Raw genomic sequence first — 17,840 nt, 5'->3', positions numbered from 1 at the left:
CTTTTATGAGATGGCATGAATTTAGCTTTCCCTTTTGAAGTTACAATGTTTATGTACAGTGAATTTTGTTCAAGTTCTGCTTTGCCATAAATAAGGTAGATAAATGTTATCTAATAAAAAGATGCTTTGTTTTTAAACTGGTTTAATTAAAAATATCACCTGCTATCAAGGCTGTATTATCAGATGGGAATTTTGTAGAATTTTCTACAACACTATTTTTTCATTCAAGATGAATGGAAAAAATGGTGTTTATGTATTTATTTTTGCCTGAAATGGGATAGGCATTTTTCTTCATCTTTTTCTTTTTTATGATTTGAAAGGACATTGTAGATGCTTTATCTAAGAACTTTAAAAAAGGATTTTATTCTATTTTTGAGCTTTAGAAAGCTTTTTTTTCCCCTTTGCTGTTCAGTTTCTCATTATTTAACCTCAAATTTGATAATTAATTGCCCGAGGTACTAGATATTAAGTAGTATATATTTATTTTGCAAATGTTTATTGTACGTCTCCTATGTTCAGCTGCTAGGTTTACTTATATACTCCTTAGAGCATAATGTCAAATCTATGTATATTGTTTTCTTTTTCTGTGAGTTTATGTGTGGTTATAAATAGTCTAGCACATGCTATATGACTTAGCAGGTAACATTTAGACAACTGAGCCAACTTTACATCCTCTTCCAGCTGAATATTTTATTTTCCCCCAGCATAGTTTTTTTTTTAATTAAGCATTACATTTTACAACATTAGAGACGAGTCAGATATTGTGTACTATATGATCTGGTTGGGACATACTTTCAGGGAAGGAAGAACCCTAGCCTCCCCTTGCCCTGTGGACTCTGGTGATTGTGGCATTCTTTGAAGTGTGCATAAGTGTCTATCTGTGTGTATCTGGAGAGTGGTTAGTACAGGGTGTCATTTGGTGCCTGACAGTGGAACAGTGCAGTTGACTCTTAGCTCTGCTATCCAATGACATGCAGTTGTGAGGGTTTGAAGCTGATGGTTGCGTCTCCAGTGCTGCCTGCACACCTGACAGGCAGCTGTTAAACTGAGCAAAGGCAAGCTTGGGGAGTCACAATCTATGCATAAATGATAGGGATATCTGTGCAGAAGGTGCAAAGGAAGCTCTGACCCCCCTCCTTCCCCCAAATCTCTTCCCTTCCCAAATGAAATGCACAGTTCAGCCAGCTTCTTAACTACACTACACTCCTGCTACTGGCTGCCAAGAGGCTCAAAAATCCACCTTCACTTTTCAGTCAGAAGAGGCAGAAGTGGATGTGAGAGAAAGAGAGACACAGAGAGACAGAGAGCCAAAGAGGGCAAGAGACTTGACTTTAAGAGACTCGTGTACTGACAACTCCATGCAGTTCGGAACCAGAACGACTACAGCTGAACCAGGGTTCATGGGGACATGGCAAAACGCTGACACTAACCTCTTGTTCAGAATGTCCCAACAGGTAAGTTTCTTTCTTTCATTCTTTTTTTTTTTTTTTCTGAAAAAAGAAACCTCAAATTGTTATGTGCACTTTTGTTTCTCGTATTTTTCCTTTCTAAATTTTTTTCTAATGTGTTCATTTCATAGTTTGGCTCGATTTTGTCATAACTGTTTCTGGAATGCATAGGGTTACTTCATGGTTCCCCTAAGAGCTCCTTAGAAGAACAAGGGGGAAAGGATACTGAAGTAAGAGAAAGAAAAGGTATTTTTTTCCGAAGTTTCTTAGCCTGGATCATGCGAAGACTTAATTTTGTTTCTTGTGTTTTTTGTTTAAAAAAGAAAGTCACTACCCAGAAAATGCATCTTTATAAAGCACTTGGTCAAAGTGTTGTCTCGGAGAAGGTTCACCAACCAAACAGTCATAAAATCTGGGGGCCCCCTCTGCAGCCCGACTGACTTCTGGTGGCTGGAAACTGCTTGGTTCAGACCAGATGGGAGAAAGAGCAGGCAGTGCAGGCAGGCTTCCTTGCTGGCGCTCTGGTCACCACAGAGGGTCGCGGAGGCGATGGAGCGCGTGGCGGGCAGGCGGATGGGCAGCGCCGCGCAGTCCAGGCTCTGTGTCCGGCTCGGCCCTGCCTGGCCCAGCGCCCCTGCGCTCCCGGCACGGTGCAGCTCAGTGCTGCGCATCTCCTGACCCGGCCGCTCACCCGGACCGCCCGCCGCTGCCCGCCCGCCCGCGCACTCACACTCCGGCACAGCTGCAGGGTCCTCCCAGGGCCGCTCCTCCATCCGGACTGGGCTGAAGGCAGCTCGGCGTGCAAATCTGCCCGAGAGCCGACATGTGAGAGTGAGGCCAGCGGGAACTGATAATTAATCACCAGGCCAGCGGCTTGTACCATGCGCTCCTTGATACGCACCCTGCGCGCCCGGCTCCTCTTGCACAATTGCTGGCTCTGCGGCTCCGCGGGGGAGCGAGGGTAAGAGGAAGCGAAGGGGAAACAACCCAGAAACTTTTGTCTTGGACCGTGCTCAAGTAAGGGAGGGAAGTTCCCTGGTGCCTCCCTCCTAGACAAGTCTTGCTTTTCAAAAAGCCTACACCAAGCCCACACAAAGCAAGAGTTTATCATCCACGCAGCACTGACAAATACACTTGATTTTAAGTAGATGGCGATTGCTTTTGTTCCACTTTTTTTTAAACAATGCTGCAAGTGTTTTAAAATTTCCTTTGTATGTAAGAGGTCATAGATATTAAATACTTTGAGCCAAATTATTTTAAATTGTTGATAATGAAGGAAAGAAACAATTTGCCAGGCTATGAACAGCCATAAGCTTAAAAATATATTTGACAAAGATAGTGCATACAGTCAGAGCCGTGTAGCGTTCAGCTGGCAAACAGTTTTACCACATGCTTTACTAGATGGGGTAAGTGTATCTGAATAAGGTGTATGTTGACATCCTGTAGAGGGACCCTGATTACTACTGATACAGTAAGCTGGGATTTAAATGCAATCAACATACACCCAATAAGCAACTCTCTTTACATACAATTTCCATTCTTGCAAGTGAAAAGTTCATTTTCTTACAGAGAGTTCATTTCCTTGTCATTGCAGAATGCTTTGGGCACAATTTTTATGCATGGCATCCCTGCCTGAGTGGCTCTCTTGTGGTTGGAACACAGACTATGTTTTCACTAACCTTAGAACCAAATAACTTGGTGCTACACTTTTTAAATTAGGCGTCACCTTAAGATTTACCTTGAGTTAGTGGAGGTCCTGTGTGTGTGTGTGTGTGTGTGTGTGTGTGTGTGTGTGTGTGTGTGTTGGAAGGGAAGATTGGTTTAGATCTCCTTCTAGCTAAAAAAGAGTTAATAAAACCAGATAGAGATAATGATCAATTGATAAATGGCTATTGAACCACATAGATGGTGTTAGATTGCTTCTTTGGCACTAGCACATTTCCAAGTAGATTTGAATCTAAGGTGTCTTTAAGTCATGGAAAACGTTTTAGCTAAAAAATAAAAAGTAAATTATATAAATGATGGGTCAGAATTAGAAAAATGATTTTACATCTTCATAGAAAAACTTGTACAACTATGCTATCACAATGTCTTAGAAGCATCCTGCTCTGCTGTGGAGGAATAAAGGTCTATTTTGCATGTACCTGTATACATGAATGTTTAATCAGTAACTTCATATAGGGAAGTAATAATGTATGGTTAAGGGCTCCATATAAAACAGCATAATATTAATTATACTATTTATTAAGTATGGTACTACAGAAAAGGGAGAGAACCCAAAATTTAAGAAAGTATTGTGATTGAAGTATATTTTAATGTGTTTTCTTTTTGGAGGGTTTTTGATGTAGTTACAACAATCCCCTTATTTTCCTCTCATGGTTAGTAAATATTTACCTTCTGTGCATTTTTGGAAAGCACATATAAAGAATATGGGTTTGAGTGTGTGTATGTATATGAGTTTTCCTGTTTGTATAAATAGTGTGTAAACAAATTCAAATTACGTTTAAATCTTAACCTATATGTTTAATATTTTTGTTTTTCTTACTTACAGTTTATTATCAATGCTTTTGAGACAGAGTGAGGGAGAGAGAATGTGTGTGTGAGAGAGATGCCCCAAAATGATTTGTCAGAGTCATCAATTTTGAAGATTATTAGCTTCAATACCCATATTGAGACAGCTTTTTTAAAAGTAAAAGTTTATTTAATTTAATCAAGCATGTAGAGTTCTGTGTGCCTTATTTCTAAGTCATAGAAGTTCTTTTAGATGATGATTTTAATTTCCAAGTAAACATGCATTTAGCTTGTGAAAGGAATGAAATTTATTGGACACATTTTTCTAAAATTTTATTATAAAAATTACTATATCTATGATCATTTCCTTAAGCATTAGAAAAGACTGGTGAGTAGAGCTACTATAAAATGTTTAAGGACTGAATCCTAGAGAATTTACTAGCAGTAAACAAAAATTTGTGGTGGGGAATGTGTTGTAACTAATGAAATTTAATAACCAAGTCTTATGTCTTCTATAGGTAAGCTAGGAAATAGGAGATAAAAACCTTCTATCTTCTATTTCATATGAGCAAAGTTGGATTTCCTTAAATAAAAATCTTTCATTCTGTTTAATACTAACAAAAAAGCTTAGAATCTAAAGTCAGTTTAGAGTTGATAGGATGAATTATGTTCCTCTAAAGTTTGAGGATACAACTATTTGACTTTATTTTCCTGCTTCCTTAACATTTCTTCCTTCCACATTAAAGTCTTATTTTCCTCAAAAAGGATCATTTCTTGGTATTTGAGAACCATGAAAAGCATAACTACTCACTTCTGTAGAGGGAGTGCTGGGGCCAGTGTGATCAGTGATAGATCTCGAGAATGACCAGAAGCCGTCCCCTCTTTTTGCTCATCTCTTACAACCCAGAAAGAACCTTACTTTAGGCTCATGAAATATTGTTGAAAGCAAAAAATAAGGCCTTTTTTTGCAAGTTTAAAAAATTAGACTTTTAAAAGGTACTAGGTTTTCTAATTTTGTACATATTTTGTATATATGAGAGGCTACCAGATCAAATAATTGTAGTTACATCAAGATGGAACAGTCTAATTTACATTAAAATCTTTCCAGAAATGAAACTATACAGGTACATTTTATATATTACTAGAGGCATTTACCTTTTATTATTGGTGAGGATATGTAGTATGTTTCAAATAAAATGCAGGTCCCTTAATACTTAATTAGGTCCCTTTCAGACTGAATGAAATACTAAGCTAGAATTATAAATGACTATGTATCATTATGTTGTAATTTAGGATTCACCCAATGATGTAACAAAATTAACAACATAATTTCATTGTGAAACTATGTCTTATTAAAGAACAACTGTCTGACATTCTCTTACAGTTGCTTTATTTAACTTCATGCAAATATTATTAGTAGTGACATTTTTCTATTGTACATTAGATTCTCTCATTAGCATGATGTGTTAGTTATCACTAGAGAAATCATTTCCTAGATAGGTGAGGGGCAAACCAGGAAACTAAAAATTAAACTAGTGATTTACATTAATACCAAGTGTCTGCTCACCAGAGATATGACAAGAGTAGGAAAAAACTTTCTCATTAATATAAAACCTAGTAATATTCAGGGAAATGATAAATAAAATGTAAGAAATACATTTTTGGAATCTATTTAAAAGACTTTTAAAACAGTATGAATATTTCTTCTAATAGTGTTTTAGTTCTTTCAATTCATGAAGACAGGCACAGTCTCAGTTTGTGAGATCAATATTTTAAAATGAAAATGATGGTTTTGTCTGACTTCTTGACCCCCAAAGTAATTTGAATATTTATTCACTTGAATATTTATTATTAACAATTCGAAAGCCACGTATACAGAAATTCTTTAAAGTCAGATGTCTAATTGTGATTTGATTCTTTATAGCTCATTCATACATTTTCCCTCAAAGCTTTATCCCACAAAAATAGACATCCCTTTTAACATAGGATGAATAGGTTTTTATTTTTATTTTTTTTTATCAGAGCCTGAGTAAAGCAGTGGATAGTTAATGGTCTTTGAAAATGACTTTCATTGCCAAGAGTTGTCCACCTCTCGGTTTCTTCCTGTACTTTTTCTCTCCTTTTTTTTTTCTTAAATTTTCTTCCTCCTTACATTTGGTATATTTGACTTAACAAAAGCATTAAATTGACCAAACTTAGGATCTTGATTCTTAGGTAAATATTTGTATTAGCAGGCATGCAATTTTAGCCTGTTGAATTATTAGGGGACTGCCCCAGACTTAGTTTTTTTTCTGTGATAATACATTTTATTTTGAAATCTTAGCAATAGACGTAGCCCGAAATATAATTCTCAATGTCCATTCTGATACCATAACATTAAAATAGGAATATTTATTTAGGTAATTGTTACAATATAAATCGTAGTGTAGAAGCAGGTGCTTATATTTTAGCTTCTACTTTACAGGTCTGTGGCTAGCATGCAGACTTCATTTTACAGGTACTGCTTAATCTGTAGTTTAATGGGAAAGTAATATGTTATCTACCTACAGTATTTCATGTACATGTTAATATGGAAAAGTATGCATTCATATGTTCTTGGATGTGTGCACAGTGTTATTGAAAACCTACCCAAATTTTCAGCATGGGACATTTTAACAAATTTGAACATAATAGGTGGTCATTTTGAGATTATTTAATTTTCCCACCTTTGTGTCGTCTTCAAACGGGTCCATTGTGTTTATAGAAATTTGTAAGCTTTTTGCTAATGTGAGTCAAGTAACCACAATTGAAAACTTAATTCCTAAAGGTATAGATATCTTATCTATAATTGTAGGCACTAAAAAATAATTATATATACATATATATGTGTGTGTATCTTCATATTCAATGATAAGTTCATTTATTCATGCAGAACTTTGTGGAAATTGATTAATGCAGCAGCAGGACAGATTTGGGCTTCCACAGCAGTATAGCCTCCCACTCTTGTGTCAGGGTTAAGAGCGGCGGCAAATCCTCCCTAACTAATTAGATGCTGAGTAAGGCATCTCTGAGAAGTTGGGGCAGAAGTGAATGGGTCACAGCAAGGCAGGATTGCAAGGACTCCAATGATAGTGAAAGCATTCAAGTTTTGCCAGGTCATTGTGACACAGGGAGCTGATTCCAAAGGAACAGTCTGTTACAGATAGTGAGCTGGCGTCATCACTTCAATGAAAAACAAGAATCCCAATGCTTCTTCCTTTCTACCTTATATGCATGGCACACTCACTTTAAGGAAGTTACAGTGGGGCTCCCTGTTAACAATCTGTAGTTTCTGAGAGGATATAATCATAAATAGGTAGTGACTGTGAAGCCAAAGAGTTAGTCCTCTATTTTACATATGTATCAAAAGGAATGAGGGAAGAATTTGGTAAAAATCTTCTGTCCATGATTTGAACCACAGTGTTTAACTCCTTTCCCTCATAGATTACTGTTACAGACCTTTGTGCTAGTAGAGAAAACAGTGAATTGTGGGATGACTTTTTCAGTGAAAGAAATTTTCTTTGGAATTCCTTATTTGTACTGTTGAGAAAAGATGAGATATAATGGTTCTAAGATTTCCTTTCATGTAAAGTTTAAGGCCTGGTTTTTTTATGTGTGTGAATGAATTCTGCACTGCATACAAATCCTCTTGTACCTTTCATGGTACACTTTGCTGCTCCATAGTCACCCTTCTCTAGGCCTTACCCAGAAGATTGTTTGAGGATCTTAGAAAAAGATCGATCTGACCCCTATCTGTCAAAGCTGAAGCCATTTTTATTTTCAGAAAAGCAGCTGACTTCCATGTCCTCATCTACTGAAGGACCTAGGAGTCAGAGCACTTTCAAAGAACTTTGATACGGAGTAAACTTAAAATATGTAAAAGAAAAGGGATGCCATGCAGGAAGAACAGGTTCCTTTGTAAGCAAAACAACAAACAACATGGGTTCCCCGCCGCCCCCCCCCCCCCAGGATAAACTAGTAAAAAATAAGGTGGAAAATCATTCTAAATAGCTTAAGTCCCAAGAAGCCATGATGTGTACAGATGATGTCCCCCGCATGATGCACAGGGCTGTGACATCCAGAGGATCCACATTTCTTCACTGAGCATGATTGTATTGCTATCTCCCTCTCTAGGCTGAAAAGAAAGTTTAGAGAATAGGAAAAAATAAAAGTATTGATTTTTTTTTAATTTGTACATTCCCTGTAGGAGTCCCTGCAAATTTTAGTGTACATTCATACCCTCAGGTGAAAAATTTATGACTGGAGTTCATTTGGGTGAGGACCCTGTGCAGTGTCATTCTGCTCAGACACGGCATGCTGCATTTCATGCCACAGAGTGCAGTGATCAGGAGAAGAGGGGCTTCGTATCTTTTAGTCCTTCATTCACAAAGCTCGATGGAAATGCTCCTGGAAAAACAACGCATTATTCAAACTGGCGAGTTTGGAAATAAAATTCTCTGCTTATTAATCATCATTTCAATTAAAAAGAGGAATTGATCCTTTAAAAACAAATAATATCCTTTTGTTTTTCTTTAATTAAGCCCATCAGTTTTTCATTTCTCTTTGTAAAAAAAATAATCTTGAACTGCAGGAAGTTACTCATTGAAACAACTGATTCCTTTGAGCAAAAAGCTGACATCTTAACTTACTCAATACTTTGGAACTGTAATATTATTTTGCTACTGTCTTTTGGATTTATATGTCATGAAGGGGTGTTGATTTATAAATCTTATTCCTGTTTGGTTGATAGAAATGTACTTAATGACCTAAATACAGGGTTACTTTGTCTTCGCTTCCTATCTTCTTTCTCATAGATCTAATTTATTTATGTATTTTACCTATTTAGTTTTTTCTTTCCTCTCATTTCTCTTACTCTGAATTCCTTACTTTCACTGGCTTTTCTTCCTGCTCCCCTAACATAAAAGAATTAAAATGTACCCCAAACTAACAGCAAATGAGTAAGGAATCCTGGTGCCAGTCTTTTATTTCAGCAGACGTATGGCCAATAGGATCCACTCTCTCATGTGTGCAGTGACATGAAGATGGTCCCCACTTGGTTTTAGAAGGGGGTCAGTATTTTTTAAGTCAGGTTGTGATTTGAAAAAAAAAAATCAGTGTGATCAGAGGTCTATGGCTTACCTATCTCAGAGGTTTTGAAAGGCAGCTCAATTTGATCCTTAGCCTATGTAAGAAAGTATTTAGCTGAAGAAAGATTTTGCTTTCTGCTTTCTTTTACTACTTCTTCTTTCTTCTTCTTCTTCTTCTCCTTCTCCTTCTCCTCCTCCTCCTCCTCCTCCTCCTCCTCCTCCTCCTCCTCCTCCTCCTCCTCTTCCTCCTCCTCCTCTTCCTCCTCCTCCTCCTTCCTCCTCCTCCTCCTCCTCCTCCTCCTCCTCCTCCTCCTCCTCCTCCTCCTCCTCCTCCTCCTCCTCCTCCTCCTCCTCCTCCTTATCCTCCTTCTCCTCCTCCTCCTTCTGCTTTTTTGTAAAAAGTAATTTATTGATTTCCTGTTTTATACAGTTAGACTTAAATCCACATAAAGATATTAATTTCAAAGGGGCAAAATATAGAAGGTAGCTCCATAGGTAGAAAGTGTAATTCTGATACAAACTGTAGCTAATAAGAGTTACATAAGACATTTAAAAAAGAAATTGAAATGATGTCTAGGCTAATGTGAATGGAGACTTCATGAAATGGAAATTTAAAGCATGTAGTTTTAATATAACATGAGAAGGATTCACTACTGTTTTGTGTTTAATAAGTTTTAACTCATTGTCTCAGAAGGCAACGAGATTGTTAAAACTGACAAGATTAAAAACTTATATATGGGAAAGATATAGCTTCCAGTACTTACCTGCTGTGCTTTTGTGTGACTTGTCATGAATTTTTCAACTTTATTAAGGATCCTTTTAGTTCCTCTCTGTTCTTCAGTTTCACATTTGATGATGAGAGTGCCTGAACTGAGTATCTGAAAAGAAAATTTCAGGATAATGAATATTTTACATGACAAAAAATAATTACTTTCAGCTGGCTTAACATAATAACAAATATTAACTAATATTAAAATGCGACTCTCCATTAGCAGGATTTTAATAATGTTTTGTTTTTCTTCCATTAAAATTAAAGCAAGAAAGATTTCATTGACTTACATCATTAGGATGGCTATTTGGGGGACTTAATCATGCATGGGTAAAGAAAGCTGCCTGCCCACTGCCCTCTACCAGTGCCAGAGGGCAGTGGACATGAATAGGTTGCCACTTATAAGATAAGGGGGAGTAATTATGCACGAGCATATTCATAATTCTGGTCCTTCAGAAAGAATGCCTGCAAACATTGTATTTGTTGACCTCATGTCAGAACCTAAGGTAGAGTCAGCCAGGTTATCTGGTATACAATCTAATGTTGCTTTTCTTTTTCTCTTCTATTTTTTTGTGTGTATGGGTTGGTAAATACAAAGTGCTGCTTTGCACTTTGAGGAGGGTGGTCTTGCTATGGAAAATATTAAAAATCTCATTTTTCCATGTGCTTAAGGCATTTATATTTGATGTATAAACACAGTGTGTCCCTGCTTCTTTGGCTGGTAGACAACAATTAAGTGATTTATTTCTGGGTTAAAGATTTGTTAATAGCTGTTTTAAATTCAATGAGTGCATGGATGGATCACCCCAAAGAGGCATCATGGCTATTCTAGGAACTACACAGCAGTGATACCGTAGATGATGCAGTCTTGTTGCTCTTCAAGCTTCACTTTGTGTGAAGCTCCGTCCTTCATTGGTAAAAGACATTATTTTGTTTGTTTTTTTTAAATTTTGTGATTACAATTTTAAACAAGTGAGAAACCACACAGTTTTCTTCACATGTGTTTCAGAGTTTTAAGTTTTGTATTATAAATTTCAAGTAACAATTAAGCCGGGAAAGAGAGACTAAAATGCGATGCTGACTCAAACTTGACTCAGACTTCAATGGGGTCATCACTTCCCTTCCCAGCCACTTCCCTCTCTTGTACTGAACACCTTTGTCAGTATTCATGGAACTGAATAAGTCTGTTACCAGTCTTATTATCTACTAAATAGAATTTATTGTGGAGAAGAGTTTTTCCATTTTTTACTTTACTTGTGACACTTAATATGAATCAGGAAGGAAGAGGAAAAGGTACAGTTAGAAGTCCAACATCTGGAAGAGCTTGTTTCAGTAGCCAGCTTGGAAACCAGAACCCAGGCTTCATACAGGTGAGATGTGTTATGGGAATAAAAGCTTTGTGCATTTAATGAACCCCGCCTGCCTGTCAGCTTGGTTTTTCATGCACCATTGTTGTTCAAATAAGAAAAAGAGAGTGTTCACAGCCTGTGGTGAGATTAGAGTAATGAAAATGAAGTGTTAATCTGTTGATAGGAAGCACATCCCATATCCTGCATCCTGGCCACATTCATGCATGTATAATATATTCCAGGTTCTCTCATGACCAGAGAAGCCTGGATGTTCATTATATTAAAAACACTCTTTTGTTAAAAGTGAGAAGTTGGCTACTTTGACGTGTGTAAATAGTTATGTTAAATAATTTCTTAGTAAACCATTTGCCTGCCTGCCTGCATGCAGGCCCACTGAGGATTTGATAACACACTGCTCCTGTGTGAGTCAGTGTTTGTGTCTTTTTAAAAAAATCTTACTTCTTTAAAATCGATGTATGCTGAAATGACCCTCAAAATAAACCTACACTGAGATGATTTTCTTTTTTTGGTAGAAGTCAGTGATTAATAGAAAGGACATAAATAACAATACCTGTCTCCCCATAGCACATAGATTAAATAAAATATCATCTTTTTAATTGTAAAACAATACAGTGCAAAAACCAAAAGTGACAAAATAAGGAGTCTTTTTAGAACTGCTTTATGTATTTGTAGTCAGCTGCCATGCTGTGAATCTGAAGAGACTAGCTTCAGGCTTTGGTTCTCCTGGGAAGGAGCTGAGTGTGTTTTTCATAAAACCCACTTTCTAGAATGGTGTAGAAGGTGAATCGAGATGAAGATAATGAAGTTTTCTTTTCCTAGAATTCTTGTTTTAATTTTTTCTGCTGTTTCACTCAGTATTTACTTAAGAGGTGAGATTCTGTATTAAAAAAAGATAAAACTATATACCCATAAATAAAATAAGCTTTATCTTGGATTATACCAATGTTTTAAATAAAACAATGTGAACAGTAGTCCAGAGCCTTTTACCTACTTATGCTGTAAGATCACCAACTCATCATAAGAAATGATTTAGAAAAAAATGTAAGAGGGAAGAGGAGAGAGTAAGTTAATAACTGAGTTCCAGGTGTCTGTTTCCAATTGCTTAAATTTCAAACATAGTAGAAATTAAGGAAAAATGTTTCCCATAAGGAATGTATGTATCACTGATACTCAGATATCAGACCTAAAATAGCATTTACAGGGCTCAAACTTAGGATATCTTTTCCTGTTCAACTAAGAGAAAAGGAATGCAATGTGATTATTATGATTTTGTGAACTTAAATTTGTTGTTAAGAATCAGGAGAATTTAAGGATTAATATCTGATCTGAGGTAAATTTGGCATATATTCAAGGATTACTGTCTTTAGGTAAAAATGGAAGAAAAATATGTTTCTCTTAGGAAGGAAGCAGCTCACTTAACAAATAATCTTTGCAGTATATGGCCCAATGATGACACATAATTAAAAAGTAGTGTGCTATATTTGATCTACATTTTGCCCTAAGAAGTTGACACATTACTGATAATAAACTATTTGGTACAATCTGCATGAATAAGCTTTCCTTGATGTAATCATCAAAGATAAACTGTTTTTTACATAGTGGCATGGAATGGGAAGGTACTTTCTTCCCTCAGATAGAGTATCTTTAATTTATTTGTAAAATCCACTATTAGGTAGAAATGCTGTGGTGTTGTGGTTGATTCGAAATAATGAGATGTAAAAGATTTTTCCTCTCATTTTCAATTAAAAGCAAAAGGAAATAAATTCATGGTGACTTCATCATAGACATCTGCTTTTAAGGAATGATCATTTTTATTTTATTTATTTTATTTTATTTTTTGCCAGTCCTGGGCCTTGGACTAAGGGCCTGAGCACTGTCCCTGGCTTCTTCCCGCTCAAGGCTAGCACTCTGCCACTTGAGCCACAGCACCACTTCTGGCCATTTTTCTGTATATGTGGTGCTGGGGAATCAAACCCAGGGCTTCATGTATACGGGGCAAGCACTCTTGCCACTAGGCCATATTCCCAGCCTGGAATGATCAGTTTTAAAGAAAGATGTCGGGGCTGGGAATATGGCCTAGTGGTAAAGTGCTCACCTCGTATACATGAAGCCCTGGGCTCTATTCTTCAGCACCACATATATAGAAAAAGCCGGAAGTGGCGCTGTGGCTCAACTGGTAGAGTGCTAGCCTTGGTCAAAAAGAAGCCAGGGACAGTGCCCAGGCCCTGAGCTCAAGCCCCAGGGCTGGCAAAAAAAAAAACGAGAAAGATGTCATGACTTTTTGGGTCATTTGAACCCTCAATAGTGACTAGTTAATGTTAAATATAAATGTCATATGGTAGCATACATGTGGATCCAGTAAAGAGTATTTATTGTGATAATATTCATGCATCCTAAATGTGAGCTTAAAAATATACCTTGTAAACATAGCTGATTTTCTTATTAGGACCCATTTTCAGTTGAGCACATGATAGCTCTAGTCAAGGAGTCCAGAAATATGAATATATAAAAGATCAAGATAGATATAGTTCTGAATAGCAGTTTGACATAAGCGTCCTTTTCTGAACTTCAGAAAACAATGTTGTTGATAGGAAGCCAAGATAAAGGTTTGCTGCACCACTGTAGAAGATGGGGTCATCAGTCCTTTCTTTACTATTTTAATGTTTTGTTTTGTTATTTTTTTAATTATAGAAGGATGTTTCCTTTGATTCAGACATGCTTTATTGAACAACTACATTTTGGAATGAAAATTTCCTCCTATTCTCTTTTGTGATACAAATCTTGTGCAATATGTAGTCTTAAGTTTCTAGAGCACTTGAGTCTTTTTCTTCTGCCCTTCTATAAGCTCTGTTTTGAATAGTATGAATGCTTAAAGATCATAAATTTCCTAAGAGGGTCATGTGGAGGTAATGAGAGTGGAGTAGGACTGGTGGGGACTGTGGTGGACCAGAAAATTCAAGCTTCCAATGCAGTGAAGTAGCAGCACCTTGAATCCAGTCACTCATTTACCAGGTGAAGCTGTAGGCCCCATATTATGGATCCTCTTATTTTCTATTTAACAAGAGTCTAGAAATCCAATTTTTTGGCAAAATAACCTGATTCTGAAATCTTGGCAATCTGTCCAAATGTTTTAAAAACTGTGTGGTCCAAACAAAATTCATGTGCAGACTATATTCAGACTACTGGTTGCCAGATAGAAACCCCTGTTTTAGATAATATTTTAATGGATAAAGATAATAGTTTCATTGCATATCATCATTCATCTTGAGAATTCCCACTTAGATGAACTAAATTTTTCATTTTTTCTACAATTAGAAGACAAGTTTAGTAATATATTTTTGGTTCTGATAGTTCTGATGTATAGATTTTTCCCTTATGATCAATATCCAAAGTAAAATCAAATGTATGGACTGAATAAAATACCCATATGATTTAAATAAAGGGAGAAATACAAGAATTTTAGAATTTCAGGTCAAGGAAAGGAGATTTCTAGATTCTGAAAGGAGTCCCATCACTTGTGTTAGTAACTTGATGTAGATGAAAAGCTGAATCCAACTGCAAAAAGCTTTTTGTCTCACCTTTATGCAGTAGATTCTTGCCCTGAATCTTTGTGGGATTGCTATAATTTACCAGGCAATTGATTATGATGTCATGAGAAGTAGATGGACCACAAGGGGAAAACTTCCCCATACTAATTTGTGCAAGGCCAATACTTTATCCCTGCTTCAAGAAAACATCATTTATATTGTATAAGATGAGGTTTTCAATGTCTGTTTATATTTTTTGAAGGGGCTCTTTAAAATAAATAATCTATTCATAATTGAAATTCTCTAGGCAAATCAGATATCAACATTTTCAAGAGAACAGGTAATTAATTGGTTTGAATTTCAAATTGAAGGTCATCATATTATTGATTTTCGTGGGAACAGGAAACAAGTACATCTCGTTAAAATGATCTGCCAATGGGGCCTAGATGTGTGTAGGTTCTATCTAGGGTCTTGTTGATCAGTGTCACTGGACATCCAGAAACATCAGAAGGGAGCCCTCTCTGTCATAAACATAACAAGCTGTTGGTTTTCTTCCAACACTGCAAAGAAGAGCTGAACTGGAGAAAAGACCAGAGATTAACACTTAGACGACTGTTAGTAAATTAGATATTTCAAATCCAGATTGAGTGCAATTTATAATGAAGCATCTGTCAGTGTGTCAGAAGGAGGGTGGTATGCCATGTTCAAGAACTTCAGCATCAACACAGCTGTGACTTAACACTTTCAGAAACCTTTCAACTGGGAATTAGATAAATTATTTTTCATGCGGGGGTGGGGGGAAGCACTTCCATGTAAGGTGGGAGGGGGGGCGGGGGGAAGGGAAAAGAGGTGGTGGCAAGTGAAGGATAAAAAAGAATACCCTTTTAGATGCTGTTAATTTTTATAAAATTATATTTATGTCTTGAGTTTGATAGGTAGTATTATTGTTCCATATGCCAGGCTATTTTAAAGCATTTCACTTCTTTTTCTTCTGTGTTTATACATTTTTGAGGATGGTACAATTAATTGCAAAGGACAAATTGGATGGTGAATCCTTTCTAAACTGGAGTGTTATACTTTTAGCTGTACTATTCACTTGTCAGTATAATGCAGTTTCTTATTCAAAGTAAAATTTGAAATAAAAAATACAATATAGATGGAAAGCTTTCTTTTTTAAATACCCTGAAGCTGTTAATACAGTTGTTTCCATGTTGACATACTTAGAAGCATGACAGTGGATGGATGACTAGCCATCCGTGTTAAGCTTTAACATTCCAGAACCATTTCAAGTTTATTATGAGCTTCAAAGCCATTATATCCCTAGGAGAATATCAAGTTTAAGCATGTCACTTCGCCATAGTCACAGTTAACTTCCTTGAATCAAAATATACTTTTCCATAAGCTGATTTCCTATTTTTTTTCTTTAAAAAGTTCTCAGTTCAGCCATATATATCTATCTGACTCACATCTAAAGTTATAGCTATGCAGCAGGCTGAGATTTGAAGGCTCGTGGTTCAAAACTAGCTCAGGCAGAAAAGTTTGAGAGACTCCATCTCCAAAATAAGCAGCAAAAATCCAGGATTGAAGTGTGGCTCAAGTGGTAAAGCACCAGCTGAGAGTAAGCAAGCTGAGTGAGTGGAAGACCCAGAGTTCAAAAACGTGATACTGGAAAAAAATAATTCTCAGTTCAGCACAGCCGTTTTCTGATCCACTGTAGCAACTGTCTTGAATTCTACAAGTTTGTTCTGTTGGCAGTTGTACAACTACCCGTAAATTTAAAAAAAGCACTGGTTACAATTTAACAACTGTAATGTCAACATCCTTTCTCAACTCTGTTTCTAGAGCTTAAGCCACTGATCTTGATTTATCCATTGCAAATTGTATTTTCTTTGCACTCATTAAAAATGTATCTGGGAGAAGATATAAAATTGCTAATTCTTGTCTGATACTTATGTTGTGTGTTGTTTTTTTTTTTTAACCACAGAAGGTTAATGACTTGAGGAAGACCATAGGACTTACTCAGTCTTATGGTATCTTCTTCTAAAGGGAGGGAAATCTCTATTTCTTGAATATGAAACACCTGCCCTTTTGGAGCCTCCTGGAATTTGGTTCCTATCTAGATTAATAAACTGTCTCTGTCTATACCTTGCATCTCAAGGATGGAACTTGACGTACTAGTCAGCATTGCAAAGGTCACCTTAAAACTATTGGCAGAATACACTGCCCTTTGTTGCTCATTGATGATAATGCTACTGTAGCAGTCAACTGAATATTAGACTGAATGGCTTTTCCAGAAAACCAAATCATCTAGTTAGTTCTCTTAAACACCTGATAGAATGCCCATTCAAAAGCTGTCTCAAGTGTATTTTCGAAGGGGGTTTTAATGACACTTGAAATGCCAATGGTTTGGCCACAGGAATGGATAATCTGCAGAATGTGTTGTGTTATTTTGCTTCTGTGAAGATACTTTTGAATTATCCCTATCCTTTAGTGTTTTATCTGTTTGTCTGAAAATACTGATGTACCAACAAGTTTGAAAACTCAAGGTGTTAGAATATTTATTTACAGATTGCTTCTAATTATGTAATGATACTTTAAAATCATGCTTTTGCCTTTTTTAAAGAAAAAGTATCATTTATAAACGTATAATTTCTCTTTACATTATAAATATAAAGTTTGAAAATAGCATTTTTGGTATCAGGTTATAATTTTACAGTGTAAATGTGGTTCTCATTCTTTTAATATCTTAAAATTTAGCAGTTTACTTTCTAAAATACTACTTATACTCAGATTTATAGAACAAACAAATAACTGATCACTTATTTACTTGAGGTGGGGAACTTGAAGTAGTTTTTGGATTTTCCTGTTTAAATTGATTTTGGTGGCACCATCCCAATCTTGGTATAATTCCTTGTACCAGGTAGCATATTTATCTTGGCTCTCACCTAAATAAAATGTACTAAAATCTGAAGTGCTAAGGTGTTGGTGACATCCATTAATTATTTTCATGTATGTATGTAGTTAGACTAATTACTTTACCAAATGTTTGATTTACTATATATACTCTTCCATCCCCTATTTCTATTTTTCCTAATCAGCTCAGGCAAGCC

The 17,840-nt window shown here is 36.3% G+C and overlaps 1 protein-coding gene across 21 annotated transcripts in view; it reads left to right on the top strand.

Moving 5' to 3' along the window:
- Positions 1–17,840, top strand: part of Bnc2 (basonuclin 2) — a 428,651-nt gene that overhangs the window by 133,274 nt on the left and 277,537 nt on the right. For 18 of the 21 annotated variants that reach the window (XM_048353623.1, XM_048353382.1, XM_048353903.1 and 15 more), the window contains one exon: positions 1,254–1,454. The exons of 2 other annotated variants lie outside the window; for them this stretch is intronic. In XM_048353623.1, coding sequence (XP_048209580.1) covers positions 1,254–1,454 — 201 coding nt within the window. Of the gene's footprint in view, positions 1–1,253; positions 1,455–2,300; positions 2,410–17,840 lie in introns of those variants that run through there. One more of the 21 variants, XM_048354291.1, reaches the window with a different exon arrangement.

The sequence above is a fragment of the Perognathus longimembris genome, chromosome 1 (assembly GCF_023159225.1).
Source record: "Perognathus longimembris pacificus isolate PPM17 chromosome 1, ASM2315922v1, whole genome shotgun sequence".
NCBI lineage: Eukaryota > Metazoa > Chordata > Mammalia > Rodentia > Heteromyidae > Perognathus > Perognathus longimembris.
This window is presented reverse-complemented; position numbering and strand designations above follow the sequence as displayed.